The sequence below is a fragment of the Truncatella angustata genome (assembly GCF_020726525.1).
Source record: "Truncatella angustata strain MPI-SDFR-AT-0073 chromosome Unknown BKA67scaffold_2, whole genome shotgun sequence".
Classification (NCBI taxonomy): Eukaryota; Fungi; Ascomycota; class Sordariomycetes; order Amphisphaeriales; family Sporocadaceae; genus Truncatella; species Truncatella angustata.
In genome coordinates this window covers 5170896-5198831 of record NW_025763382.1, presented here as the reverse complement: position 1 = coordinate 5198831, position 27936 = coordinate 5170896, and the positions used below count along the sequence as shown (strand labels likewise).

General features: G+C 49.6%; 11 protein-coding genes across 11 annotated transcripts; 6 read left to right on the top strand and 5 right to left on the bottom strand.

Annotated features, from left to right (window-relative positions):
* Nucleotides 1-202: 202 nt before the first annotated feature.
* Nucleotides 203-601, top strand: BKA67DRAFT_656042 (uncharacterized protein; the record flags this gene model as incomplete). The annotated part of the gene is made up of 1 exon (XM_046106872.1): nt 203-601. One exon carries the CDS (start codon nt 203-205, stop codon nt 599-601), a length of 399 nt encoding a protein of 132 aa, XP_045962034.1.
* Nucleotides 602-2396: 1795 nt separating this feature from the next.
* BKA67DRAFT_689051 (Cupredoxin) lies at nt 2397-5007 on the top strand (the record flags this gene model as incomplete). Its single annotated transcript, XM_046109085.1, has 10 exons — nt 2397-2703; nt 2756-2796; nt 2843-2872; nt 2923-3187; nt 3328-3696; nt 3755-3824; nt 3972-4025; nt 4171-4475; nt 4531-4585; nt 4641-5007. 10 exons carry the CDS (start codon nt 2397-2399, stop codon nt 5005-5007), a joined length of 1863 nt encoding a protein of 620 aa, XP_045962033.1.
* A 101-nt stretch (nt 5008-5108) lies between these two features.
* Nucleotides 5109-7012, bottom strand: BKA67DRAFT_556408 (transferase family-domain-containing protein). The gene has a single exon (XM_046102156.1). It carries the CDS (start codon nt 6517-6519, stop codon nt 5122-5124), a length of 1398 nt encoding a protein of 465 aa, XP_045962032.1. The 5' UTR covers nt 6520-7012; the 3' UTR covers nt 5109-5121.
* Nucleotides 7013-7208: 196 nt separating this feature from the next.
* On the top strand, nt 7209-9520 carry BKA67DRAFT_556406 (uncharacterized protein). The gene is made up of 5 exons (XM_046102155.1): nt 7209-7929; nt 7977-8013; nt 8074-8141; nt 8202-8587; nt 8642-9520. Exons 1-5 carry the CDS (start codon nt 7591-7593, stop codon nt 9066-9068), a joined length of 1257 nt encoding a protein of 418 aa, XP_045962031.1. The 5' UTR covers nt 7209-7590; the 3' UTR covers nt 9069-9520.
* Nucleotides 9521-10054: 534 nt separating this feature from the next.
* Nucleotides 10055-10396, bottom strand: BKA67DRAFT_656038 (uncharacterized protein; the record flags this gene model as incomplete). The annotated part of the gene is made up of 2 exons (XM_046106871.1): nt 10055-10269; nt 10324-10396. 2 exons carry the CDS (start codon nt 10394-10396, stop codon nt 10055-10057), a joined length of 288 nt encoding a protein of 95 aa, XP_045962030.1.
* Nucleotides 10397-11170: 774 nt separating this feature from the next.
* Nucleotides 11171-12005, bottom strand: BKA67DRAFT_656037 (acyl-CoA N-acyltransferase; the record flags this gene model as incomplete). The annotated part of the gene is made up of 2 exons (XM_046106870.1): nt 11171-11619; nt 11768-12005. The coding sequence occupies 2 exons, from the start codon at nt 12003-12005 to the stop codon at nt 11171-11173; spliced, it is 687 nt and encodes a 228-aa protein (XP_045962029.1).
* Nucleotides 12006-12885: 880 nt separating this feature from the next.
* Nucleotides 12886-14640, top strand: BKA67DRAFT_556387 (uncharacterized protein). The gene is made up of 8 exons (XM_046102154.1): nt 12886-13341; nt 13431-13502; nt 13590-13622; nt 13696-13716; nt 13794-13976; nt 14061-14191; nt 14255-14308; nt 14366-14640. The coding sequence occupies exons 1-8, from the start codon at nt 13287-13289 to the stop codon at nt 14531-14533; spliced, it is 717 nt and encodes a 238-aa protein (XP_045962028.1). The 5' UTR covers nt 12886-13286; the 3' UTR covers nt 14534-14640.
* Nucleotides 14641-15016: 376 nt separating this feature from the next.
* BKA67DRAFT_198994 (enoyl-CoA hydratase/isomerase) lies at nt 15017-16529 on the top strand. The gene is made up of 2 exons (XM_046095405.1): nt 15017-15639; nt 15815-16529. The coding sequence occupies exons 1-2, from the start codon at nt 15108-15110 to the stop codon at nt 16297-16299; spliced, it is 1017 nt and encodes a 338-aa protein (XP_045962027.1). The 5' UTR covers nt 15017-15107; the 3' UTR covers nt 16300-16529.
* BKA67DRAFT_198827 (uncharacterized protein) lies at nt 16529-18930 on the bottom strand. Its single transcript, XM_046095404.1, has 3 exons — nt 18416-18930; nt 16962-18192; nt 16529-16910 (listed from the first exon to the last, which is right to left on the bottom strand). The coding sequence occupies exons 1-3, from the start codon at nt 18491-18493 to the stop codon at nt 16759-16761; spliced, it is 1461 nt and encodes a 486-aa protein (XP_045962026.1). The 5' UTR covers nt 18494-18930; the 3' UTR covers nt 16529-16758.
* Nucleotides 18931-19005: 75 nt separating this feature from the next.
* BKA67DRAFT_591083 (DNA repaire protein UVS6) lies at nt 19006-24560 on the top strand (the record flags this gene model as incomplete). The annotated part of the gene is made up of 2 exons (XM_046104664.1): nt 19006-19044; nt 20754-24560. The coding sequence occupies 2 exons, from the start codon at nt 19006-19008 to the stop codon at nt 24558-24560; spliced, it is 3846 nt and encodes a 1281-aa protein (XP_045962025.1).
* A 510-nt stretch (nt 24561-25070) lies between these two features.
* Nucleotides 25071-27132, bottom strand: BKA67DRAFT_198612 (uncharacterized protein). The gene is made up of 3 exons (XM_046095403.1): nt 26904-27132; nt 26792-26840; nt 25071-26709 (listed from the first exon to the last, which is right to left on the bottom strand). Exons 1-3 carry the CDS (start codon nt 26963-26965, stop codon nt 25120-25122), a joined length of 1701 nt encoding a protein of 566 aa, XP_045962024.1. The 5' UTR covers nt 26966-27132; the 3' UTR covers nt 25071-25119.
* Nucleotides 27133-27936: the final 804 nt, after the last annotated feature.

Below are 27936 nucleotides of genomic sequence, written 5' to 3'. Positions count from 1 at the left end.
GGCGATCGTCAGGTTTGGACTAGTAGGGATAACGCGGAAGTCGGTACTCTGCGAGCTTTGACTGTTGAGTACTGAACGTCTGAATCAGATTCAACCCCAAGACCGTGTTAGGAAAGACGAGCCGATTTCATTGCGGCTTTAACTCCAAAGTCCAGATTAACCCTCCACCTTGGAGCGTTGCGTCAAAGGTTGAGGAGTTCGAATGTGCGGAAAACTCACCAAGGACTTTGGTCAGTTCAAAGAGGCTTATAATGGATTGAAGGAGTTTTGCGAAGTCTATGTCGGGAGAGGAAGTCGAGAGGAAGTCGAGAGGAAGGCTGGGACTATTGGCGATTTGGGGCAGCTTATACTCAAACTACAACTCACCAATGACGCCGTGGAGATTTTAGCTGACCTCGCAGCTAACGGCGTGAGCTTCGAGGAAAAGGTTGAGCTGACAGAACATGCCCGAGCTTGCGATATCTCGGCTTATGTGTTACCGCGGGCAATCTATAGTCGCATGTTTGAACGTGGTTATGTGACATCGGAGGCACGTAAGAATGCCAAAGATGGTGACATAGTCTGGCTAGAAATCATCCATGGGATGACCCTAACTCAGTAGGGTGAGCATAATGCAGAGAACTTCGAAGCAGCAGAGAAAGAGTTCTCCAGAGTCAGCGCTCGCTTCAAACGCATCGAAGAGAGCGGATCAGCATGATATGACGAACAAATCCGCCACTTTGATGTCAAATGTAGTCTGGCACAGGTTGCACATCTTTAGGAAAATTGGGAGGAGGCGCAACGCCGATGGGCTTATGTTATTGCTAATGGTTTGGAACGTGTCCTTGACTGGGGCCGAGAGCACTATTACATTGAGGTGGGAAGGTACAGTCCTGCAAATGCCCAATGTAGTGCTCATATGGACCCACGCGTAATCAAACCACCTTTGTCGAAGACCGTTCGTATTGTTCACGGAGGTGTACAGCATGGATGCTGAGAATGGGTACATTTTGGTTGCATCATGTCCACCAACCAATGGCTCCAAGGATAGGTGAGTTGGATCAGTTGAACAAGACCGACAGTATCGAAGCCAAGATCGCCGCATTGTCGGCGATGGTTTCTGAAATTTGAAACTTGATCAATAGCTATATACAGCATGATATTCTACTCACGTAAATAGAGTTTTATACTCTGTTCAAATCATTATATGTAATATAATTCGAAACTTACAAACCTTTGTTGAAAACTCCGAAAAGCAGCCCTAACCCAACAAACAAATGAATAGATGATATAAATTGGATAGATCGTTGATGCATAGCTCGGCATTTACTGAGTATTTTTTCTTCTTATTGTGTCATAATAATCAAAGTCGTGACCATGTATGACGATTAGCAGCGAGGATATTGTAGTCTACATGGGTGCGACCCAGAGGAGCTTTACCAGGGCCTTTGTGCCGCTTGACGGAGTCATAACATTATTACAACAAAGGAAATAAACATTCTAGTGAGGTGAGTCGTACCGAGAGCCTAGTACACGAGTATACCAGGGTCGAGTTCGGTCAGCCCCTACAAACTCGTATGTAGGCATACTTCCGAGCGCCAACTCAAAATCACGGGAAGCAAATTCCATGTGGGTAGTCTGCCACGTCACTTTTCAATAGGACTTCTGCAAGCTTTGTAGCCAATAAAAACGGCTTCGGTGGAAAAACTTTAGCTTACTCTGTGGAGTTGCATGCTGCCGTCAGCCCTTTGTCTGTACTACTTTGTTCGGATCAGCCCTATTTCTTGCATCTACAAGGATTCAACCCCTGTTACATTGTCCCTAAAGTGTCTGTGATGATATAATCCATGTATCTAGTCCTAAAAACTCGCAACTAGTTCCCAGTTCTGTGAGCCATTGCTGACAATAATGGTTGCAGAATTTCACCGAGGCCAAGCCGATGGCTCAACCATGAACATTGCCGTATGCGTTCAAGAATAAGTTGTCAATCAGAAGTTTTAACCTTTGATTAGATGCAAGGAGCTGTAATACCTGGCCTGACCGTTTGATTACAGGCATTGGCTCCTGGACGCTTTGGCATGCCATACCATCTCGGTGTTGCTGATGTCTGACGAGCAACTAATTTAGACTAGTGTTGTGATTACAACAGCCCAATCAAAAGGAGAACTTTGTTTTGTAAAGCCGAGTCCCATGATGCTGAAAAAGGGGGGGATGGTCAGCAAGGACTGCAAATCACTCGGACGACTCTGTCTGGACTACTAGTATAGCTTTTTAAATGACATGTTGCCGTCAGATATCATCAGTGGAAGTGGTACGTCTGAGTAACCAAAAAGTATAAGTATGTAGCGGCCAAAGCCGTGAGCATACTTACGAGCTTCCTCTTAACAAAAGCTGTGACAGTCGAAGACGCTTGCAAGATGGGTTGGCTTAGAAAGTGTTTAGACTTCGTCTTGCAAATTACTCAACTTGCCTCATTCACTGACTTTCCAGCTAGAGACGATATCCAGAGACCTCTATTTCTACCATCTGAGCTTTTGCCGGAGACTGTGGAAGGCAGCTGTCCAAGTGCCCAATGTGTTTCACCACAACCTTTCAAGTGCAGTTACCCAAAGCTTGAGAAGAAGGGTTGGGAGTTCTGCAATACGGGGACCTCCAGGGATTGCTGGATCCGAGACCCAAATGCTGTGAATCCCGTCTTCTCTCAGTACGATATCTTGACAGATTGTACGTATCTAAATTATCCCATAGTATACAACAAATATTAATACTGTCGTAGACGAAAATCTCGACCAAGTTCCGCCAGGTATACTCAGAGAGGTCAGTATTTTTCGCGCCTGTTCGTATTAATACTGATTGCTCGTAGTACTGGCTGGAAGTAACGACAAATGAAACAGTGAAGTACTCTTTCGGGACTTTCTCCCTCAAATCCACTAACTCCTTTAGGTCAAACCTGATGGAATACAGAAGATTCTTGGTACCTACTTCAATGGATCATATCCAGGCCCCACGATTGAGGCATGTTGGGGGGACCAATTAGTAATTCATGTCACCAACAAGGTTGCGGATAATGGAACTACTGTTCACTGGCACGGTATTCGCCAACTGAACTCGAATGAGATGGATGGAGTCAACGGGATTACTCAGTGTCCCATATCCTACGAGGACCACTTCACTTACAACTTCACGGCAACACAATACGGGCATACCTGTAAGATATTCGGAGATTTATTGTGGTGTTATGTGGATATTAACGTTCTTATAGGGTATCATAGTCATTACTCGCTCCAGGCATGAATCTCTATATTACAATGAAGGTATCACCTGCTAACATTTTGTTGTAGTATCCAGATGGTGTGGCTAGTCCGCTCATCATCCATGGGCCAACCAGTGCAAATTGGGATATAGACCTCGGACCGATGCTCATCTCGGACTGGATCCACAATACATCGTACATAGTATATGAGAACGAAATGCGCGGAGTCCCTCCAGCGACCGATAGCATCGTTGTCAATGGTAAGGGGCATTTTCAGAATGCGACCGATGGATCTTACTATCAAGCATGTTTCACGCCCGGCAAGAAACATCTCCTCAAGCTCATCAACGGGGCTGCATCTACAAGTTTCAAGTTCTCCATTGACGACCATACCATGACGGTGGTCGCGAATGACTTGGTAGCTGTCGAGCCATTCGAAGTTGATTCCTTGTTCATTGGAATTGGTATGACACAGAGACTATCCAATTCCTTTTCCTGGCTAATCCTAAATGCCTCCACTAGGACAAAGATATACGGTAATTATAGAGGCTAAAGCCGAGGCCAATACCGACTACTGGATACGAACAGTGCCGTAAGCAATTTTCAAAGTCGTTTTCTACCCTTGTAAGCATATCTACAGACCAGATATTGTCTGTCAAAACATTTCCGGGGACCCTTCGACCTATCCCGAATGAATAACTAATACGGACTGCGAATGTTTTAGTGCAAAAATTTGCAGCAATTTCGTAGATGGCGGAACAGATAATGCCACTGCCATCGCGAGATACAACAGGTACGTTCTTGAAGTCTCGATGAGCACACCCATTCAATCAATGTTCATATTATTTCACCATCTGAGTTGCAGCGAGAGCTTTCTCTTGCAAATGACTTATTGCCTGGCATGAAGAAAGAAAATATATAGTATCTAACCAAAATAGTGCGAGCACGACATGCCCAACCAGCATAATGGACCCGCGACGAAATGCGTCTTGTGAGGATGTCCATACCGATCTCCTGAATCCTAAACTAGAGTGGCGAATAGATCGTCACCCACAAAACAATGTTACAAAAGACACGTTCTTTGCACAGGTAGAAAATACACCAAATACGCTCCTCGGGCCCCCGGGTTTCCCATACGTGCATTGGACATTGGCAGAGCACCCTCTTTGGATTGATTTCAGCAAGCCAACAATTCTTGATGTCCAAGGCGCTCTCGATGATCCTAACTACATCGTTGTCGAAGGTATCCTCAGAATAAGTCGTTTAACTAGATTCCTCACGCTGACCATAATTATTAGAGGAATATGACCATGGTTTCGTGTACCTTGTCCTTGATAGCAGTCGGCTCGCCGTGTAAGTTCCACTACTGCTTATCTCTATACTCCATTAGTCACTAAATTCGTCAAAGTGCACATCCGATTCACTTACACGGCAGCGATTTCGTTATATTGGCACAATCCAACCAAACGTGGAATGAGACCACAAGCCCCAAGCAGTTCCGCTATGACAACCCACCTCGCCGCGACGTCGCCATGCTACCCGGCGGAGGATTTCTGGCTATTGCCTTCAAGCCAGATAATCCTGGCGCATGGTTATTACACTGCCACATCGCATGGCATGCGAGCTCAGGTCTTGCCCTTCAAGTCTTGATTCGCCCGAAGGATATGCCTCACTACCTTGGCGACCTAAAGGAAACCCACAGGGTTTGCGAGGAGTGGCGTTCGTATAATCTTTCACGGAAGATCATGGCGGAACAGGAGGACTCTGGTATCTAGAATTGCTGTAGTGTACAATCATTCTAGAGGTTTCCAGGAGACTTCAGGCATGAATTGTCGTGGCAGTTATGTATTTTGATGAGTTTTCTGTTTACAACAGTGGCGAGACCACACTCATCGTGCCTTTGCGAACTTGTTCCACAAGGGCTCATGTAGTAATCTATCAATGCAGCTATCTTCAACACCGACGAGGACCTCAAGACCACCATCCGGAAGCACGGGGAAAATAACTTGCAAACCATTGATAACACCAACGCTTGGCGAGCGCACAGCTTGAATTTTCCCCAGCTGACCCCATTCTATGTCGTACAAAGCGAAGTTGATCCATGACGTCTGAACACAGTTGAAGCCTGGTACGTCCAAGAAAGCCGTCGGCACAAGTCTGTCGACATCCTCAACATGTTTGTCAATCAATGTTATCACGTCATCGGTGAAACCCTCCTTCGCACGCCCGACCGCTTCACGGACTCTGATTGCAATATCAGCAAGCGAATAGCTGGTCAACATCTTGCGAATGTTTGCTGCCACAGCGACATACTCCAAGAAACAGCCAAGTGTTTGGGGGTGAATGGGAGGGCTGGTTCTTAGTCGACCGTCGATGGCAATATTGAACACGGACGTCGGATCACCCTCAAGTGTGTCAATGGGATATTGCACAGACATGACAGTTCGCCAAAGTAACGCGGAAAGGGCGTCGTTTGTAGAAATCCAGGATTGATCCGAAGGCTGCGTTGCCTTGGTGGGCGATGCTTCTTCCTTCAAATCTATGAGTGCTTGTCGGGAAAAGTAGAAGACCTGTCCACGATGGTTTTTCGCAAGCATCTTGGGGGGCGCTCCTTGAGGGGTGAAGGGAATCAGCGTGTACTCTGGATGATTTTCCAGAAGTCCAGTGCTCTCGCCGGAGGGCTTCATAACTCGCTCTCGGTCCTTAAAAATGGCCTCAGGCAGTTTGATAGGCTTTTCGATAGCCAAGCCTTGAGCGCGGCGGCACTCTTCAGCCCAAACTTGTGTCCATACTTGAAACGTTGTCCCGTCGCCAAACATGTGAAGGATGGACCATCCGAGAACGACTCCGCCTTGAATAAAGTTTGCCTGGACCTGGGATACGCGAAGACGATCGCCTGGGGAAGCCCAAACAGTCCGTCGCATCACAACGTCAGTCTCGAAGGCTGAAACAGGGAATGACTTCGCTTTTAATTCCGCATAACTCATGGGAAATGCTCCAGGTGCTCGAAGATCTTTGACAACAATAGCCTCAACCTCGCTGTCACTGATCTCCTGTAATTTCATTACACCGGCTTGCTTGTGAGTGGGATCCGGTACAGCTTCGCACGCAAGAACAGGCAATTGCTGACTCGCAGCATTGTATCCTTCCTTCAGGATTTGTGCAATTTCCTCCAGCTCGTAATTTTCTGGAAGTTCGAAGGGGAAAACATATTGCAGATAGCCTTTAGGTCCAACTCTCTCCAGTGGTGTCAAAGGAGGAATTTCGAGAGGAGTAACAGAGCCCATGGTGTCCTTCGCTAATGACTTACTTATCTGTCAACAATATGCAAGAGACTTCTCGAAAAGACATTAGTATTCAGTGCGAGCCATGAAAGAAAGTGGCCCATTAAGAATCCGGGCTACGCTCTTGCCTCCATCACGCCGCACCCTTGCCTCAATCGCGCCGGCCCATTGCGTCGCGGTTAATAGGAGAGTCTGATAGAGATCATCACATGCACATGAGTACGGATCCGTAAATGCATTGCAAACCCCACATATTCCCGTGTCTGGTGGACAGGTTGTCGATTATGCCCAGGGTCTGTAAGCATCCTAGAGGATACAGAAACGGTAAGCGAGCACAACTCCTTACATACCAAGACGTTACATTATCTTCCTGTACTAGTATGAATGCAGAAACGGAAATGAGCGCGACACAATATGATTATCCTACCAAATCAAACTCTTTCATAATACAAAACGGGCCAACTGAGACTAATAGCATTCTGCAAAGAGAAGTCCAATACCCGTGGTTTGCAAGAAAGTACGTGAAGATTTAGCAGGTATCGTTTTTAAACCATACTTTAAGATGGTTCCACGACAGCGGCCCGAGAATCTGGTTCTGCGGACAGAATTTCAAAGTGGGTGCCGCTTCATGATACATAATGGGTTTATTGCCGAACAACCCTGTCTTATTGGCTTATCATTGCATCTATGTTGCATGATCCGGATTTCCCGTCAGCCAATCAGAAATGTTTATCGGTGTGATGTATTTTACTGGTTGCATGAGCGATTTTACCCGCGTTTGGTACGTTCTCACAATCCCTGGATCTGCAGAATACCCATGAATCCGTTTCGTTGCGTACGAGGCGTGGCTAGCTGTTCGTACGATCGATCCATCACACGTCGCACATTCACTAAATTACCATAATCATGTTGCTGTTGGAAGCTGACCGATACCTTGTCTGGTACCTCACTTTGTCATTCTCTAGCAGGTCGCCGCGGGTTGGGAGCAACTTGCCTGAGCCCTGACGATACCCCTTACGTCGATCTACAAAGGTTTTATTTTTCTTCTGAATATCATTTTTCGAGAGATCTTGGATGCTAGAAGGCGTTGCGTGTAAGCACTGTATACCATTATTCGGTTATGTCAAGGTTCCTCCTTTCTCTTTCATCTCATGTTTATTGCCTTTGAATGGACGCCATTTTTGGCTTTTCGTTCAAACACTATCAGTTATGGATGTTGATCCTCTCATTCTTGCTGTATTTGGACCACCGCCAGACGGCATCAATCTCAACGAAAACCAAAGATTCGGACACGATGTATCAGTAGTTGTGCTTCTGGTTATCGCTACCGTCGGTGTTGCGCTACGTTTAGCAGCCCGGATTGTTCAGAAGTCGGGGCTGAAAGCTGATGATTATGCCATAATTGTAGCTTTGGTATGTACCACTTGACATGTAGCACAACAAAACTAATCATGATGCAGATGTTAGGATTTGGTACGGGCGGATTGAGTATAGCTGGTAGGACAAATAAATCCCACTCGCATCGCCGACTACAGTACACGCTGACCTTGATGCTAGGCGGTAATTTTGCTGCAGGAAGACATATCTGGGCTACCAAAATGGATGACTTTGTCACTATGATGAAGGTATACGAAGAGCTGGAATACTAGGTCTGCTATGGTATACGCTGACTATCTGTCCTATAGATTCTATACAGCTACACCTATATCTACGCAGCCGCTGTGGCTACCACGAAGGTCTCGATTCTCCTTTTCTACCGTCGAATATTTGGGTTTGAAGGCAAGGTTTGGCGAATTAGCTTGACGACCGGCGCTGTTTTTACCGCCAGTTATCCTCTGATTATTTGGCTTACCATGGCGAGTTGTTGCAAACCAGTGTCTCATTTCTGGAGCCGATTCGTTGGTTCTTCAGGAACCTGCATCGATATAAATACGTTCTTCCTCGCGCTTGGCATCATCAACATGTTGATTGATATTATTGTCTTAGTAATCCCAATTCCCAAGATTCTAGCCCTGAACATGACTCCAAATAAGAAGCTGGGAATTTGTGGCATCTTCCTTTTGGGCAGCTTGTGAGTCCTTCAGCTACTTGCTTTGGTGGGAGCCACTAATACCGAGTTTGGCAGTGTTTGTGTGGCTAGCTTGGTGCGTATCACCGCCTTGGCCGACTTCATGAAGGCCGTCGATGTAACTTGGCACATGGGCCCCGTGTTCATTTGGTCGTCGGTCGAACCATCAATCGGGATCTTGTCGGCATGTTTACCAAGCTTGAAACCGTTGTGGCGTCATATTCGGGCAAAAGTCACATCATACCATAGCAGCAATAGCCAGGGCGGGCCTAAATCTTCAAGCATACAAAGTGCCGGCCGTGTACCCTTCGGGCAAAAGAGCACACGCTCGCGGGGATTCATGAAAATGCGACTGACTAGGGAGGAGGACGAAATCAGTCTCACGAACGTGGCAGTTGGCGGTCCTGCGGGACAGGGGGTTGCCCAGAATGGAATTTTTGTACACAGTAATTTTGAGCAAAGGAGCACACCGCGGACTGGCTAACATTCTTTGAGCTTCTATAGATGCAACAAGAGGCTTGGCAGCCTTTCCATCAAGTTTATGATCTGCCTACAGTTATGCGACTAGAGTTTAGGCAGATGGTTAGAGCCAGCCCGTGGCGCACTCTGTTCACAATACACCAAATACAGCAGACGGTACAGTGATTTACGTCTAGTATCTCAACTATTCATGTACGCAATCTCCAAGCATAGGTATCCGATTAGAAGCTTGCTTTGCCTACTGTGGTCGCGGAGGTCATAGTATTTTCCAGCCGCTAAACGAACATACATGACGTGCAATGCCTGACTCTGCGGACTAACGAGCTTTCTTAGAAGGGTTTTGCTGCATTCTCAGGTGCCACGTGCTCAAATAAGGAGAGAGGGGTGTGATGCAGATGGTGTAAGTGCTTTTCTTATAGTTGAGACAAACTCAAAATTGTGTTTTTCCAGTGACCCACGTTAACCTTTGAGATGCCAGTTTATGTTGAGGGGCTGCCAAATTTGTAGAGCCTTGTATCATAAAGCTCTGTTTGCAGGATAGTCACGAGTCGGGTTGTCTATTATGGTTATCCCCGCTTCCTCACGGTATGAATTTGGGCCTGGGTATCATTGTCTGTTCCAACGCCTGGCGCATTATGGACACTTCAAAATCTGACCACGATGCTCGTGTGTATAACATTGACGCGTCTCTCATCCAGTGTCTATGATTCAACCTATGGAAATCCTGCAACCGTCTGCACTCGACAACACTTAGCTCAACCGTTGCGTTTCTGTTCCAGGAAGATCGTTTCTCTCTTCCTGTGGCATTTTGATGGTCGGAATGCTCTGAAAGAGACAGACCATCGTGTTTGATATCGACATCTCCAGAAGCGTAAAGTCTTCGCCATGACAGTGTTATGTTAGTACTCGCAAGACTTCTATGTCGAAATAGCCGGCAGTGTCGCCGGCGGCGGTATAGAAAACTTATCAAATATGACCATCCAATCTTGTCTAGTTCTCCTGTTTCTCACCTCTCAGGCAGAAATTGTCTGCATCTTGGCCGTATATAGCCTTCTTTCTCGAGTTCACATGCTGACGAAAAACCACAAGTTCACTCTTCGTGGCGAATATTAGCCTATCTACGTTGGAGCCACCATCTATCGGAAGAACGGTAGTCACAACATCTCCGTGGTTATTGAGTGACACAGGAGGGTACAAGCGGAGAGCTAGTAACTCACTGTCAGCAGAAGCTCATACGTCACAACGAAAGTGGTACTGACATTCGTTGATCACGCATGCTAGGAATGCCATCTTTCTGGTTTGCTCCCTTGTCGCGTACGGCGACTCTTCCATTGCGCCTGAAATTTCGCTGCTTATACGGTTCATTCACTGCGGGTGGCAAACAATCAGGCGGCCTCATATTGTTGGTGCGACACAAGTGAATGCGAGAAGACAACATACAGAGTCCTGGATAGGCAACAGGCTGTGGTATCTCGACCAGCCAACAGCACATTCAGAAGTTGGTCGCGAATTTGTATCTTGGATTTCGAGCCATAGGCTGTCCGGTCAAGCAACCAAGACGGACCATCATCGTGGTTCTCAGTTCTCCGTTGTCTCTCTCGTTGCTCGATGTATCTTTCCACGAATTGATGGGCCTTTTTGCATGACCGACGAAACGAAGAGGGATTATGTAAGGCCTGGAATGGTGAGAGCCTAAAGCTTTTTGCGAGGCTTTTCTGTGCGAGGTTGAATGCCTCTGCGAATTCCCGATCCTTTGTGTCTTGGTCATCCCTACCTTCCCACCTAAAGCAGCTAGGCCAAGAATCAGCAGTATAGTCGCCGTCCAGGGGTCCGGTGGTAAATTGTAGAGCATTACTGTAGTATTTAAGTCTTGCACTGTGCGTACTCTTATGCTGCTTACACTTTTGCAGGACTGTTGGTTGTATAGTGGTCATAATTCTCTGTCGTTATCATTTACCTTGAACAAAATACACATTTGTTGTACTGAGATGCAACCAGAAAGCTCGACGTGTATGATGAATGCACAAGGCCAACTGTGCAGAGAACCCTCAAGAGCTGATACATAAGTTTTACTTCCATCCGTCAAAACCCGACTTCAAGTTATCTTTACCGAAGAGGAACATCATTGGTCTCTGCCTTCAGCCCCCTCAACTCCTCCCATTCGTGCACGAGCATTCCAAAGTCAATGATATCCCAATACTTTCTGTTCATGAAAAATGCTTGCCGCTTGACACCCTCGCGCTTGAACCCTATACTCTCGTACAATGCTGCTGCCCTATCATTGTACGACGCAGTACCGATTTCTACCTTGTTCATATCGCCGAACGTAAAAGACCAGTCGAGTGCCCAATTTATAGCCTCTCTTCCATATCCCTTGTTTTGGTATTCGTCTGCAATCTGTAGGCCAATTCCAGTACGTCTTTTAAAAGCATCCACAGCATATTTTGAGAGGCAAATCATGCCAATGATCGTGCCTGCGTCGGCTTTCTTATCTTTTCCCTTGTCCTTGTCGGTTTCTTCAGACTCCGCAACCTCCTCCTTCTCCGGGGGTGGCACTACAGCAATTCAGAGTTAGTAATTGCTTCTTTATGATGGGTCGGGGGTTTTCGGGAATATTATGAAACTGTCACAAAGAGACAGCTGCCTCCGACGGCTCCTTAGACATGCAATAGTGGGCCGTAAACGATCCCGAACATTGCTTACGGCAAATGAAGACAGCTACTAGTGCCTTAGTTGTAATCTGCTCCCAATCCTTCTTAAAATTCTTCTGCGAGGGTGGCACGAATGTCCCAAGATTAGCCAAGCCCACACTGACTGGATTGTTCCAAAGGTTCTTCCATAGCCAGTCTCTATCTGCGTCTGTGTCTTCCATGCTCCGGTAAACGAGTCGTTTAGATTTGAAGGCACCCGCAAACGCGGCTGACATCGATTCCATTGCCATTTTGGCCGAAGTTTGAGATTTCGAGGCACTCTTAATGAGATCCTGAACGCGGTAAGTAGGCAAGCTAGTAAAGAAAGAAGAAGAAGAAGCAATTCTCAGAGACGCGCTGTTGTGAGCGCAACAGCTGTGGGAATAATCAATCGCCAAGCTCTTTGCAACGCCTTACAGACTTATATTTAAAAGGAGTACGGTAACTCAGTCAGCACCTTCCTAATTGGTAGCTGGTGTTTACAACCCAGCCACGTTCACTTCAGTGACTCATCGCTGTTCAAGGGTGGTGATACGAATGCTGCGAGGCAAGCGATTTCGGATGCGGCCGCGAGCGGACGAGCCGTAAGACCACAGTCGCAATACGGCCCTGTCAGCATGCTGTTTCGGCAGGCAATCAGCGAGGCAACAGTTAAATATCTGATTCACACCAGAAATGTCATCCATCCACTACAGAATTGTCATACAAACGCGTAGTCGCTGCCGAAGAGAGCATAACGACGGCGGCTGCTAAGTATCAGCCTAATCGTATATGATCTGACCCATGGTAGCCTATATGCCCGGTTCGTGTACTGATACGGTGGTTGGCAGCCTGCAGCTAGCAACAGCGGAGCTGACTTTGCACAATGCAAACGAGTATGATTTGATGATGTTCCCTTGAACGACTTATATATGCAGCGAATGACGTCGGCTACGACGAGAAACACAATACCCAGCTTGTGGTAGCATGGTTTTGTTTTTGCTTTCTTCCACAATGTAAAATGTGATTATAACCCAGCCGTTCCGGACTCAATGCATGCTTTCATTCTTGGCGCTGCAGACAAGCGAGGACCCACAGGTATAAAAGAGTGCTGCTCCATATTAACTTGACAGCTTGGGAGAGTCTTGGGAGTGCATAGGTATGTAGTGACAAGGCTCCCTGCGAGTCATACAGCACCAATCAGTCATCGAGCAGGACATCTAATACTTATTCGGTGTTTCAATAGAACGTATATCATTGACAAACAATGTTGATTATCCCCAGCTAAGCCAACAGGAAAGCCTCTCCTTCTCCTCAGCTCTGATGCACGGCCTCGACGAATTCAGTTTCACACAGACCAACTGCCCCGCAGACGTCATGCCATGGCAGGGGGCCCAATTTGTGCCAAGCTGAGCTGGTTGCCTCTTTGATTCACTTATCATTATACTATTTACCTAGACTACATATGTACACTTGTGCTTTGCAACTTTTATCAATTTCAAAAGCCAAAAATCTTCCCGTATTAAGTACAGTTATCTCAAGAACAACACAAAATGTCCTTCTTCGGCAGAAATGATGGCGACGACAGCCGCGGCGAAAGACGCGATGGTATGCACAGCTCATACCCCGCCGTGCCCCTTGATTCAATTCCCGCTTCAGCATGGTGCTGCGATGCTAATCTGTGTATCTGGTCCTAGAATATGACGACCGCCAAGGTTCCGACAACCGCCAGGGAGGTTATGACGGTCGTCGAAGCGAGAGACGCGATGGTATGCTCCAGAAAACAACTCTACTTGACCCCCGTAGCAGCCGTCTAACGCTGAGCCCCCGGTGCTAACTTCTGTTCCTAAACCTAGACTACGATGATCGCCAGGGTGAGAGACGCGAAGGTACGGTCTAATCATACCAGCACCTTTTGTGATACAACATTACGATCATGCTAACTCGTGGTTGTGATATCAGACTACCCAAGCGGTGGCAACAGTATGTGCCTATCTTCAATACCCCCGAACGACCGTTTCTTGTTTGACTCAAATATTGACGGTTCGTTTTGTCAGCAGTGACCCACGGTGGATCTTACCCAGCAGGCGGCCACGGACGAGACGATGACGATTTCAGCGGTGCTGCCCAACATGCCAGCCAACACGCTGGCAACTCTGGCGACAGCAGTCTGTTCTCCAGCATCCTTGGATCTTTGGGCCAGAACAAGGGCCGCTTGGCTCAAGAAGATGTGGACGAAGAAGGTACGCACGTTGATCGGGACCACCTTCGCCTGGTTCTCCCAAGGCCCAATCCCACAGTGGAGCTAATACAATTCTTGCCTCTAGATTCCGTTAAGCAGCACCAGCGAATGTACGGAGATGGTGACGATAATGACGCCGATGACCGTAGTCTGGGATCGGCGGCAGCTATGCAAGCTCTTAAGATGTTCTCCGGTGGCAGCAGTGGAAACTCGCAGGTACGATCCCCCAAAGAACACGGTTGGAGTGTGTAAAAACTGGGACCTAACATGAAGTGATAGTCGGGCAACAGCCAGAGTGCTTTCATCGGGTTGGCTATGGGTGAAGCCAGCAAGGTCAGTACATACATCAATCATCGCAACCGTTTAATTGTTAACCATGGCGCCATACAGCTCTTCGACCAAAAGTCTTCACAAGGCAAGGTATCAGGTGGCTCTAGCAAAGAGTCTGCAGTCATGCAAGCTGGTGAAATGGCACTGAAGTACTACATGAAGAGCCAGGGTGGCGGTTCTTCTTCAGGAACTTCTGGACTTATGGGCTTGGCATCCAAGTTCTTGTAAGGTGCGGGCTCCATAAACATTACTCGGGCTCAGAACCAGATACATAGTATGCTACAAGTGCCAGTTTGATCACACCTACCACAAAATGTGAAATCGAAATTCCGCAACTATGCAATCTCATTTGTGCCTATTTAAAAAATTGTGAGCAAAACTGACAAAGTATCTCATACATACCATGTTACATTCTGGCCATGCACAATTTCGAGGATGTACACTCACCCAAAGTAGAGGTTCGGGAGTATTTGGGGTCCAGTAGGTCATCGCTAGTCGTAATTGTATACCATTTCTACTATATTAGGGGCACACAAGTCCTTTACTCGGCTCTCCCAGCTTACAGGCTAATTGTGCTTATATGCCATGTCGTCGATCATAGTTCAAGCATAATGATGTAAAAGTCCCCCGGCAATGAACCTCGGTTCTTTGCTTACCCCAAACTCCAACCCCTCTCCCCTCATGGACGATAACTTGACAATTTTGGGGATATATCACCCAAAACGCTCCTCAAGTATAACATTTATTTGAACAACACACCACTTATATAGCCACTCTGCGCGAGAAAGAAAAACCGCCCAGAATGACCTCACCAGAACACCCGCTATCGTACAACACCTACGCCCTTCCACAGATAAAACTAGAACACCATCCCTTGTCCTCCCCCGTACCAACGCCAGTGGTGAAGGTGCTACTAGACCGTCCGGCGAAGAACAATGCCTTCACAGACACCATGGTGACCTCGCTGGTGACAGCCTTCAACCTGTTATCCACGGACCCGCGCGTGAGGGCCATCGTCTTCTCGTCCACGGACCCGCGCAATAGGTTCTTCTGCGCGGGCATGGACCTGGATGACGCATCCTCCTCCTCCTCCGGCAGCGCCTTCGACGACGAGAGGCTGCTGGGCGAGGACGAGCTGGACCGCCGCCGGAAGGCGCACCGCGACGGCGGCGCCCAGGTCAGCCTGGCCATCTACGGGTGCCACAAGCCCGTCGTCGCGGCGCTCAACGGCCACGCTGTCGGCGTCGGCATCACCATGACGTTGCCGTGTAACCTGCGGGTCGCGAGCCAGGATGCCAAGGTCGGGTTTGTGTTCTCGAGGAGGGGGATCAACAGTAAGTCCCTTTGTCTTTCTCCTTCCTCTATCTCTCTCTCTCTCTCTCTCAGTTTCTATTCTTGTTGTTACTCCACTGAGTTCCTTCTTTCCTTCTTTTGTTTTCTTCATTTGTCTTTTTCTTCCTCTAGTTCAGAGCGGGATTGAAACATAAGACCAAGTATTTTAACAAAGAGTGTCATCATCGAATCCAGTGGAGGGAACATCCTCCTTCTTCCTGCCGCGGATCCTCGGCGCGGGACGCGCGCTGCACCTCGTCACGACGGGCTCGACATACTCGCCCGCCGACCCCCTGATCCGCGACCTCTTCGCGGATGTGGTGCCGCCGGGTAAGGTGCTGCCGCGCGCGCTGGAGCTCGCGGAGGATGTCGCGAGAATGACCAGCGGGGTCGCGATCAGGGCCATGAAAGACATGATCTACCGCGGGGCGACGACGCCGGAGGAGGCGTTCAAGCTGGAGAGCCGGGTGTTTTTCGATTTGTTTCGCGGGAGCGACGCGAGGGAGGGGATCCGCAGTTTTCTGGAGAAGAGGGACCCAGATTTCAAGGGTCAGTGGGAGAGGGAGAGGCCGACTGTATGGCCATGGTTTGAGATGAGAGAGGCAGATGAGGGCGTAGATGCAAAGAGAGGTCCTTTAGATTGGCTGAAAAGTAAAATCTGAGCCCGCTACCTTTCTGATCATGTGGCCTTTGTGCCATTTGGGTTTTACTGTTTGAGTAACGGACTATGTCAGCAAGCACACGCTGATAAGCATGATCTGTTTAGACAGGACTTTATTCGTATCTCGACGCACAGAGTCCAAATGCCACTGTGCCAACTTTGTTGCAAAGTAATGGAAGAGGCAAAGTTACATCCATTTGGGTATTCCCCTATATGGCAAAAGTTTGTAGCCGTGAGCTAATCGCAGAGGTATCTTAACAATCAAAATCTCGTTGACGTGAAAGCCATGTTGAACATATCATAAACTCAGCAAAACGCCCAAGCTCTCCCTGACACCATGCTCAAATCCTTTCGCCAGAATGCTTGATCATGTCAAATTGGTCATGAACCCCACATAACGCCTTGTCCTCATGGTGATAATCTATAATGTTTAAATGCGCAGCCAGCGGCAGAGGTGGTCTCAGCTTTCCATTGGCGTAGACGAGTCTTGATTGGTTGTAGTGCCGCTATTGTTTTTCTTCTTTTCTTTCTTGGCCCAGCGAAGACCGCAGGCATTACAAAGGGTTTTTGGTCCACTGGGTCCTTTCCGCCATTCCGGTGAGTCAAGTGTGCCTGCTTCTAGATCAGTTTCCGGCGTACAGCACTCGTGGACAAGAATCTTACCGCAGTCGGTACAGACATATTCCTCGGCGACTTTGAGTTTCTTCTTTTTCTCGCCAGTGCGCGGATCTCTATCCACAGGAATGGCGATTCCGGCATCGCCTTTGATCAATGTCGGGCTGTGGTTACCGGTTGTGATGCCGCGGCTCCGCTCTCCTTCTACGTACCGCAATCCAGTTAACATTTCAATGGTATCGGTATGGGAGGCGCCTCCAAGCCTAGACATCTTATCTCTGAGCGAGTCGGGACGACTTCCAGCAACGGCGCCTTCAAGATTCTCCTTAGTTAGTGTTGTGTTGATCGATACCGGTCTCGCTGGCGGCGGCATAGATTCCGCGTCTGCAGCTTGTTGGCTGTAGTAGACCGACCCTGCTTGAGATCGATCCTCAGATGCCGTCATTGCCGTGGTTGTTGCATCTTGACTGTCAATATAGCTTTGTTGTGATGCCTCTTCCTCGTCGTCCTCCTCCTCACGACGTAGCTCTGCGATCCGCCGCCTTAACCTCTCGTTTTCGATCTTGTGTTCCAGAAAAGAGTCTAGCAGCTGAGCATTTTTTGTGGGATACGGTCTAGACATGAGAAAGACGGCTTGACAAAACGGGGTTTGATTGTCAGGATTCGGCGCAAACTTGGCCGAGGCAATGTGTGCATGACCAACGGATTCGAAGATGCCGTAACTGCCGTCCTTTTTTCTGAGACGGTAGAACATGCGCAACGAGTTCCCACTTGCTATAGACTCGTTCATTTCAGAAGTGAATGTGCCGACGTCGTCTGGATGAATTAGGCCTTTGAGGAAGCTATCCACTATATCGGCGGCCTGATAGCCAGTCACGGATGTCACGCTGGGCGAGACATATTTAATTCTACCATGTGCATCGAGGATCTGTAGGAAATCCTTCAGCTCCTCGACCACCTTGGCAGGCCAATTTCTTCGCTTGGTGAACTCGGTCAAGGTATTCGAACCCGGGGCGTGCATTACATTTGATGCGCCCGGTGCAGGGCTCTCTTCGGCGGAATTGGAGGAAAATCGGGGCGTGTCTTCGGTGGATTGCATCGTGTTGTTCTGGGTACCCATTGCGCTCGATACAGGTGAGTACAGTTGTTGTTGAGACTGGACCATGGCGGTGTCGTCAAGGTCCATAGCCATGGCGAAATTAGGGTCAAAGTTACCGAGCATGGTATTAGCATCCATAGGCGACATGATCATGTCATTAAGAGTGCCGTCTGTCGCCATCTGGAGCAAGAATTGCAGGGATTAGCATTCAATGGGACGGACATGAAGGAAAGCAACTGGGACGGTGATTTTGACTTTGGCTGTGGATGTGGTTGCGGGTTCTTTGGGGGGTGCTTGAGGATGATCTGAGGGGCTCCTGTGCTGCTCTCCTCCAGAGTCTGCGACGGATGATTGAATCGAATCCAATTGAATTGAATTCACGACTGAGAATGGGGTCTCTTACGGGGTTCATTAAGCTGCCGTGTCCCGACACAGTGGGAAAGCCAAACATGTTGTAGGGTGGAGGTGGTCCGTGGTTCATGATGGGCGATTTGAAGGAGGTGCCTATGAAGTGCCCCTTTGCCTATCCTATCCAATCCTATCCTATCCTGTGCTTTGCTTGTGTTTGGGTCGCTGTAAATTTAGCTTTTCAAGTCTCCTTTTCTGACGCCAACCCTGCTGCGAGCGCAGGTGCTGCCCAAGTCGCGAGGGCCTCTGTTGCTGCTGGGCTGGGCTGAGCTGAGCTGAGTTGAGCTGACGTAGGACTTCCCGCTCGTGCTGTGCTGCGGCTGGTTCCAGCGAACGGGCTTGTAGCCGTGGCCGTGGCCGTGGGGCGCCGAAACTTACGTGACCGCCGTGCCTAAGGCCATGTATAAATCTAAAGGGAAATGCGTCGAACGCCGCCAAAATGAGTGGTGGATAATTGGAAACGAACAGTACCAGAAAATCTAATGCAGAGGTCGACGGAAGGAGTGCGCGTGCCGGAAGGGTAGGGAGTGAAAAAGAAAAGGTGGGAAAAAAGAAGGGGTCATTCAAAGTTGAGGGAAAACTGGGATGGGATTTCGAATTTCGATAGCAACAGAGGATCGGCTTGTGACGTCCGCCGGGCTCCCCTCTCAACTTGGGAACCCTTGAGTCTGCTTGGGTCGAAAATGATCTGCTGGCACTAGACACAGTAGCAATGGGGAAGCACGATCAACTCCGGATTAACAGCATTTCTCGACGAGCCATTCTGCCTTCAGGGGGGAACTCCAGTCAAATCCTTGCCATACACACCAATGAACATGATTGCACATTACAAACGAAATCTGACAGGCTAATGCAGCAATGGCATTCCGTCTTGAGGTAGGAGTCAGACACATGTCTTCGACGTCGGCACCGTTGCAAACACGCCAACTGAACCGTACTATCGTGCGTTACGTATGAAATGACACCGCTCCCCAAGTCATGAAAATCCGCCCGGACGTTTTACTCCCTTTGATCAATGACGCAATGCATAAAGCTCTAACCTTGGTGCTTTGATGGGTCTGCCACCTCGTGTACAATGTACATGGGCAATTCTTGTGTACCACGGGCGCCATCTATTTAATTACATATCTAGGTTAGAAACTGGAAACCCCCTTAGCTGAATGCAAGGTCCCCCGCCTCAAGTGGGAAGTGGTGCTGGGGCGGGGGGACGAGGTTCAAGCTCAACGGAGCACATGGAACATGCGCCAGGGTACGATCTTATTATTATTATTATTATTCCCGTCTTGAATGGCAGACGGGAATGAACTGCTCCCAAGAATAGCAGCGAGTTCATAAAAAAAAGTGTAAGCCGTCGTCTTATGATACTGATGCGGGAAGCGTCACGGAACATGATCCCCAGAGGTGAAACGAGTCTGTGGCTCCGTTCAAAGCAAGATCAAGAGATACGTGCAACGTGTGCCATTAACGTGTTCCATTATTATTGAGAGCGTGGCATGTCGGTATGTCATGCAGCGCCAACGATTGGGTGGCAGACTGCGCAGTATCACCATCGCCACGCACAAGATGCAAAAAGATCTGGGGTTGGCACAAATCCAATGCTGCAAGCGACAGCCTCTTGATACTTCCTTGGCCCGTTTCTAGAGGGGTGCTTGCTAAGTATGTAGCGCGAGGAAATGCCACGGTCTGATGATGTACCAAGCATCACAAAGAACTTCATGAACACGCCGGTTTGCAAGTGCCTCTCTCCGGATTCTAGGTCTTGGGCCTTGGGTGTTGGTCCTGCCTCGCGGTCGTGCGCCGGCCTCGGGTTGCAAATGTCTAACCTTAAGAGTTCCTTGCCTGTTATGACGTGGAAGTCCCTGCATTTCCAGCTTGGGCGGCTGCTCCCAGCGGGCTGCGGGGTTCCAAACTACAGTATTATTACCAGTTGCCCGGGTCCAGATAGCGCTGCCGCTGCTGCCTGGGGAGAGAGCTAACCGAGACTAACCTTACGCAGCGCTTCGGCGCGTCTCCCAGTAAAAAGTCATTAAGCGACGCGTTCGGAGTACCATCAAGTCATGGCCATTTCAAGCCAAACAAATTGAAGCAATCACCAACTGAAGACCGAGCACGCCACCGTTGTAGATCTTGATGTCTACGGTATTTGAGATGAGCAACACCTTCCTGCGATTCCCGTCTCGTCTTTCTAGATCATCCGTTCTCAATCAACCACCATGTCCAAGATCGACAAGCTCTCCATCTCGGGCGTGCGCTCCTTCGCACCCATGAGCCGTGAGACCTTACAGTTCCACTCACCTCTCACCTTGATCGTTGGATACAATGGTTCTGGAAAGACCACCATCATCGAGTGCCTTAAATATGCAACGACAGGCGAGCAGCCCCCCAACAGCAAGGGTGGTGCTTTCATCCACGATCCGAAACTGGTTGGCGAGCGTGAGGTTCTGGCCCAAGTCAAGTTGCGATTCCTGACCCTTCCCGATTCCTCCCATGTTGTTACAAGAAGTCTGCAGCTTAGTGTTAAAAAGACCACCCGAAGTGTCAAGACCCTCGAGAGCGCACTGGAAACCAAGAGACTAGGCGAGCGCAGCTCCATCACATCCAAGAATGCTGATATGGACAGCCTGGTTCCTGAAACACTTGGTGTTGCCCCTGCTATCCTCGAATCCGTCATCTTCTGCCACCAGGACGAGTCCCTGTGGCCCATGAGCGAGCCTGCCAGTCTCAAGAAGCGCTTCGACGAGATTTTCGAAGCCCAGAAATACACAAAGGCCATTGACAACCTCAAGGTCATTCGAAAGAAGAAGGGTGAAGAGCTTACCAAGTGGAAAAACGAAGAGGTTCATTGCAAGGCCAACAAGGACAAGGCCGATCGTTGCGAGAAGAGGTGCGTCCAGCTACAGGAGGAAATCGAGAAATTGCGGGTCCAGGTCGAGGACAAGCGGCTAGAAATCGAACAAGTTGGCAGGGAGGCGAAAGAGAAGCACGAGCAGGCCAACAGCTTCCTTGACATCGTCCATGACCTCAAGCACAAGGAGGATCGAATCCATGATCGTAAAGTGACTGTAGAAGAGCTTCGACAGAACATAGAGGAACTTGACGAGACAGACGCCTGGCTAGAAGAGACTCTGGCCCAGTATGAGGCCAAGGTTTCCAGATATGAGCAGGAGCACAAGGAGAACAAGGCCCGGTACACCGAGCACCAGGAGGAATTGCAAAATACTCGGAGCAGTCTCGATGCTAAAATGTCAGAACGCGGCAAGCTCGAGTCTGACAAGGACAGATACGAACGTCAGCTGATGACACGCGTTGAGTTGGTCCATCAAGCAGCGCAGGCTCACAGCATCCGTGGCTTTGACGATGAATTGGATGACAGGCAAGTAAAACAGTTTGTGGACCGAATCCAGAAGATGCTGGGTGAAAAGAAGCGCGAGCTGGAGCATGTGCAGAAGGAGAATGCAGAGGAACAAGACAAGAAGACGACCGTCATCACTGAACTCGAAGGTCGAAAGTCCTCCCGGGCCCAGGAACGAAACACTGCAAAGAGCAGAATCGGAGCTCTTGAGAAGCGAAATAACCCATTACAAAGTCAGCTCAATTCCGTTGACATTGATGAGGGTGCCAAGGCCGTGTTGGATACCTCCTTTGCAGAGATCGACCAGGGCCTGAAAAAAGCCATCACCGACTTTCAAGCATCCGGCATTGATGCGAAGCTGCAGCAGGAAAATGAGATCCTCCTCAAGCTTGAAGCAGAGAACGATAGACTTGGGCGTGAGCTAATGGAATGCACCCGCATGGCGCAGGATCATGCGCAACTGGATATACGGAAGAAAGAGCTTGCCGAGAAGAAAAGGAAGCTCGACACTTTGCGAAACACCTGGGGCGACAAGGTGACAATATTCCTGGGCAACAATTGGAACGCTGAATCTATCGACCGTAATTTCCAGCAAGTCCTACATGAGAAAACAAGCATTCTCCGTGAAGCCACGCGGCAACGTGACGACACTTTGCAAAATCACAAGCAAGCGCAGTTCGCCCTCTCAAATGCTCGTGAAAAGGCCAGGAAGAGGGATGCTGAACTGGAGAGCTGCAAGAATGCAGTCCGAGAGGCTCTGAAAGAGGTCGATCCTGATAAGCCGGTCATCCTTGACGACTTGCCAAAGAGGATCGAAAGCCTTGAGGAGACGGTCCTTGGTCTTGAGAAGGATGTATCACTCTTCGATGAGATGAAAAATTTCTATGGAAAGTGCCAGAAGGCAATGAATAAGAACAACAAGTGCCTTTTATGCGATCGCGTATTTGCAAAGATCGATGAGAAATCAAAGCTCATGCAAAGAATCAAGGAGGCGTTTGATGAAAACAGCAAGATCCAGATACAACAAGAACTCGAAGGCTACGAAGTGGATTTGGGCAAGCTCCGTTTTGTTCGTCCGCAATACGATACCTATCTGAAATCAAGTGCCGAAAAGCCCGAGCTCGACAGAGAACTGCAATTTCTGAGAGAGCAAGAAGAAGCACTTGTGGCCCACCTGGAGGAGAAGGACCAGGTCGTACGCGAGAAGACTGATGAACGTCAGGATGTGGAGTCAATGAGCAAGATAGTTTCGGATATCTCTCACACGCATCGTGATATTGTTGAGGCTGAAGCACAAGTAGACAGGATTATGTCCCAACAGCAATCATGTGGCACAATTAGAAGTCCCGACGAGATTCGAGAACTTCAAGATAATTGCAATGAGCAAATGAGGGCGACCAAAAATAAGCTCAACAAGTACCAGAGTGACAAGCAGCAGATGCGAGACGCAGTGAGCCGGCTTGAGTTGGAGAAGGAGCAAATCAATAACAGAGTCAACGATGCGTCACGACAGCTTGAGAGAAGGAAGGACATACAGAATCAACTGCAAATCATTCGCGACGATATTGCCAACCAGAAAACGACCATCCGCAAGGCCGATGACGAATTGGCTTCAATCGAGCCGGAGATCGCCAAGGCTCGGGCCATTCGCGACGACGTCATTCAAAGGGGACGTGCAAAGGAGAAGAAGATAACCGACCAGCGAGACGAACTTGCTGATTCCGTGAGCGAGTTAAAGATGATTGATAGTGACATTCGAGAATATGTCGATAGTGGTGGTGCCTCGAATCTTGCTAGCAATGAACGCGCTATCCAAGGACTCAACCAGACAGTTGCGCACATCGAGAAAGACATGAATGAACTGGCTAGCCGTGACAACAAGGTCAGGGAAGAGATCAGCGATAGCGGCCGCAGGAAGAAAAACATTAGCAACAACCTGACCTTCCGCAAAAACCTCCGCCAAATCGAGACTCTGAAAGTAGAGATTCGACAGCTCAAGTCCCGCAATGCGTCCGAAGACTACGAACGCCTCATGGAAGAATCAGAGACACTCGAGTCCCTGCGTGCCAAGTATCTCGCTGAACGTGGAAGTCTGATGGGTACCATGAAGACCAAGGACGAGGAGCTTAATAGCCTCGTGCGCGATTATGAGACGGAGTATAAAGGTGCAGCTCACAAGTATCGGGAGGCTCACATCATGGTCGAAACCACCAAGGCCGCAATGGAAGATCTGGCAAACTACAACGTTGCGCTCGACCACGCCATCATGCGGTACCACAGCCTCAAGATGGATGAGGTGAACCGCGTTGCGCAGGAACTATGGCGTGAGGTCTATCAGGGCACGGATATCGACTACATTCTGATCCGCTCCGAGAGCGAGAGCGCAACCAGTCGTCGTGCCTACAACTACCGCGTGGCCATGGTGAAAGGCGACACGGAGATGGACATGCGCGGCCGCTGCTCCGCCGGCCAGAAGGTCCTCGCCTGCATCATCATCCGCCTGGCCCTAGCCGAGTCCTTCGGCACAAACTGCGGGCTCATCGCTCTGGACGAGCCGACCACCAACCTGGACATCGATAATATCCGCGCTCTGGCCCGCTCCCTGCACGATCTGATCAAGAAGCGTGAGGGCCAGAGCAACTTTCAGCTCATCATCATTACCCACGACGAAGAGTTCCTCAGGGCGATGAAGTGCTCTGACTTTGCGGACAGTTTCTACAGGGTCAAGCGCGACGAGAACCAGAACAGCATTATCAGGAGTGAGAGCATCATGAACATAGATGAATAGAGGGTGTAAAGAGGGGGAAGGGGGGAGGGTTCGGCTTGCATTTTCGTCCATGTTTTGATTGCTATTTCCCCCGCTGCTCAGCATGGAGTCTGGAGAAACGCGTAACTTGCTTGTTCTGCTTTGCTGGGATGCTTTAATCAGAGGCTCAATGTACTTAAGCACGCCTAACCCAATGCAGCGTTCTCTCAATATAATTGTTATGACCTCTGCAGATAGACAGACTTCCGAATGATACCGACCTCTACCACTCCATTAGGCATTTACCCTAGTCAAGTATCACCCTGTAACCTTGGAGCGAAGTCGAGCCAGATCGAAAGTCACTTATCAAGGCAAAATCAATCATTTCAGATTCTCGTGGACTGCCGTAACTATAACACGTACGAACAGCCTCGCACGGGTCTGCATTATGAGTGGTATCATACATATTTTGATACGCCGTATTCGTATCATTTCCATGCCTGAGGGGACAAAAAAATACAACCAGACCCGAAGAAAATAAACAGCCTTACGAACGCCAACTGAGCCAACAACTGGTCTTTCATAAAAACGCCGAGGAAACCTATTCCTCGGCCGGCTCCTTCTTTTCCTCGGCCTCCCCGTTGGCAGTTTTGCCGTCCTCTGCCTTGGCCTTGGACTCGGATTCGGCTTTGGGTTTGATGTCTTCCGAGCAGTCTGCGGCAGCAGGAACATTGGCAGCCGCTGGCGTAGTCTCCGGGTCCTCCTTCAATTTCTTTCGCTCGCCCTCGAGCTCGTCTTGGGCCTCCCGTTTCGGCGTGGCGGACCTAGCTCTCGAGGGTCCGACACCTTCCATCCTGACGTCCTTTGCTTCCGCCTCAACCTCTTCCAACTCGGATTGCGTCTCCACCGTTGGCTTCGGCTCGGGAGATGAGGTCTGCGGGTCGGTGGCCTTGCGTCCCACGGCAGCCTCGACGTCGATTCCCTGCATATCCATGTTCCCAGCGGGTCCACCAACGTGGTAGCTTGTGTTGCTTCCTTCGCGCTGCGGGCCCATATCCTCAGCTCCGATCTCATCTGGGCCACGGGCATGCGGTTTCTCGTCCTCGTCGGCGCCCTGAACGGACCGCACTATGTCTCCACTTTCGGCCGCTTGTTCAGCTTCTGTCGGCGCATTGCTCGGCGATGCGGAAGAAGGAGAAGCTCTTTGTTGAGCGGCGGCGGCGGCGGCGGCAGCAGCGGCAGCGTGGTGATGGTGCGAAGAAGAAATATGTGACGCCAGCTGAGAGACGGGAACAACACCAGCTCGCTGTTCCTGCCGCAGCAGTTCGCCTTGGGTCACTCCAACTCCGCGAGCGCCCATGCTAGAGAGCCCGTTAACGGTGACTGTTACTGTCTCGATGCTACCCATACCATTTGGTCCCTCGATGGTCTCTGTGCTCTCTGTGCGCAGCTCTGGTGAGTCGCTAGGTGCCGTGTCGTGCCCGCCACTTCCGGTCCCGTTGGTACGTTCGGGCGACATGGAGGATCCTGTCTGAGAGGAAGAAGGTCCTGGGGAGAGAGCATTTGCCTCGGGGCCGCGGGGCTGCAACCAGGGGATTGGGGTCAAGAGCGCACCACCTAGTGCCTCGTCGCTTCCAGGCGTGGCAAAGGGGTTTGGGCCAATGGCATCTAAAATTCCATTGGAGAGCATACCTCCGGCAGTAGACATGTCGGGTACGGCAGGCGGGAGGGGATAGATGTTGAGCCCCGAGGTGACGTGAACGACGCGTTCCAGGGCATGTAGATATGTGGGCAGTGACTTGTAGTGATGCTTTGGCGTGAGAACCAGCTCCGAGAGTCGCTGGATGGTGTGAGGCGGGTAGGTCGGGAAGGTAGAGGTCAGTGTCCGCGTTATGCCGGTGAGCATCTCTGTGATCTGTGCTGGTAGTGTGCCGGGTGGTAGAGGCTCCAGAGCTGGCGCCGGGGGAGGAGCCGGGACGGCGGGAGGCGGCGCAGTTCTGGTGGCTAGTGGCGTGTTCTCCTTGTTCGTCTCCTGTGAGGATGTGGTGCTGGAAGGATTGGTCGGCGAAGACGGAAGGGGTGGTAGAAAGTTGTCCTCTGAATCGGAGGGGGGTGGATGCGGAATGGATGACGGCAGGACCATGGGGGCGGGCGGCGGCAGGTTCGGTATGGGGAACTCATTGTGGGCGATCTAGGGTTCCAGCGTAAGTAAGAGCGCAATTGATACTCGTGAAGCATTGAATCATGTTGGGCGCAGGTCAAGGCAAACGCACCGTCTCTATCCTCGACACTATGCTCGACAGCAGGGCTGGCCAAACAGAGCTATGACGGGAAGGTCAGTCACAGTCCCGTCTCGGGGGTCGAAGAAGGCATTGGACCACTCACTAATCCATTGACCCGCCGGCGGCGACACTGCGCAGGATATCGTCGTCGTCAATCTCCATCATCTTGGGCGCATGCGCATACGGTCAATGGTGAGGATTATGTTATACTGCACAGTAATATGCTTATCGGTTTGGGGCGCGTGGAATTGACGTAGTGCCACGCGCCTCCCCTCCGAAAGTTCCAGTGAAAGGCCCAACGCCCAGCGCCCCGTGCCCCGGCGCGATTCGCTTTGGTGGGGTCCTCGAGAGAAGCGCCTAAACTTAGCCCCACGGCAAGGATAGGAGTTCTATTATATATATGGTAAAAAGGAGTTGCTCATTGACGGATATCTATGTACGTTGCGGACATCCTCGCTCACTAATCTCTTCTCATATACGGATCCGTAGCATCTTCAAAAACCCAAGTCTGACCTGACCCCCATGAGGTCGTCGATCAGGCAGATAAGCACTTTGAGAAGTCCTGTCATTCCAATCATTGTGTCTCTGAAGCCTAGACTAATGCCAATTCTGCTTTCATGGTTTGAGACAAGAATCCATTCGTATCCTGCCATTGGCTACACAGCAAACATTATACTGTCTCAGACCTACAAAGCTAGAGTGTGAAATGCACATATATGTATATACATGTACATGTATATAAACATCCCTACTCGGGCCTTCTTGCCGTCTTTCAAAGGTCGATTCAACTGAACACATGATCCCCCGCGCTTTCTGATCTTACCTTTCGTTTGCCACTTCGATTATATACCACCAACCGGCAGAGCCCAGCATCCCGCTCCGGTTCTCGCATATCTGATGGTCAGCAGGACTAGAATGTAACCCATAGCCATGGTCGTGGCTGGCGTCAGAACGGGTTGCATCCAGATATACCGGTTGATCCGCACGCGGTGCTCTGCCAAGCATCCTACTGCTATAGAAGCGAAAAGCCTGGGCACAGACAAAGCTGAAGATCCAACTCTAATTGACGGAAGCAGCTGATTCGGCGCCCTGACTGTTTATCTTGGGGGTGCTTGGGCAATGCACGAGGTGTTGCA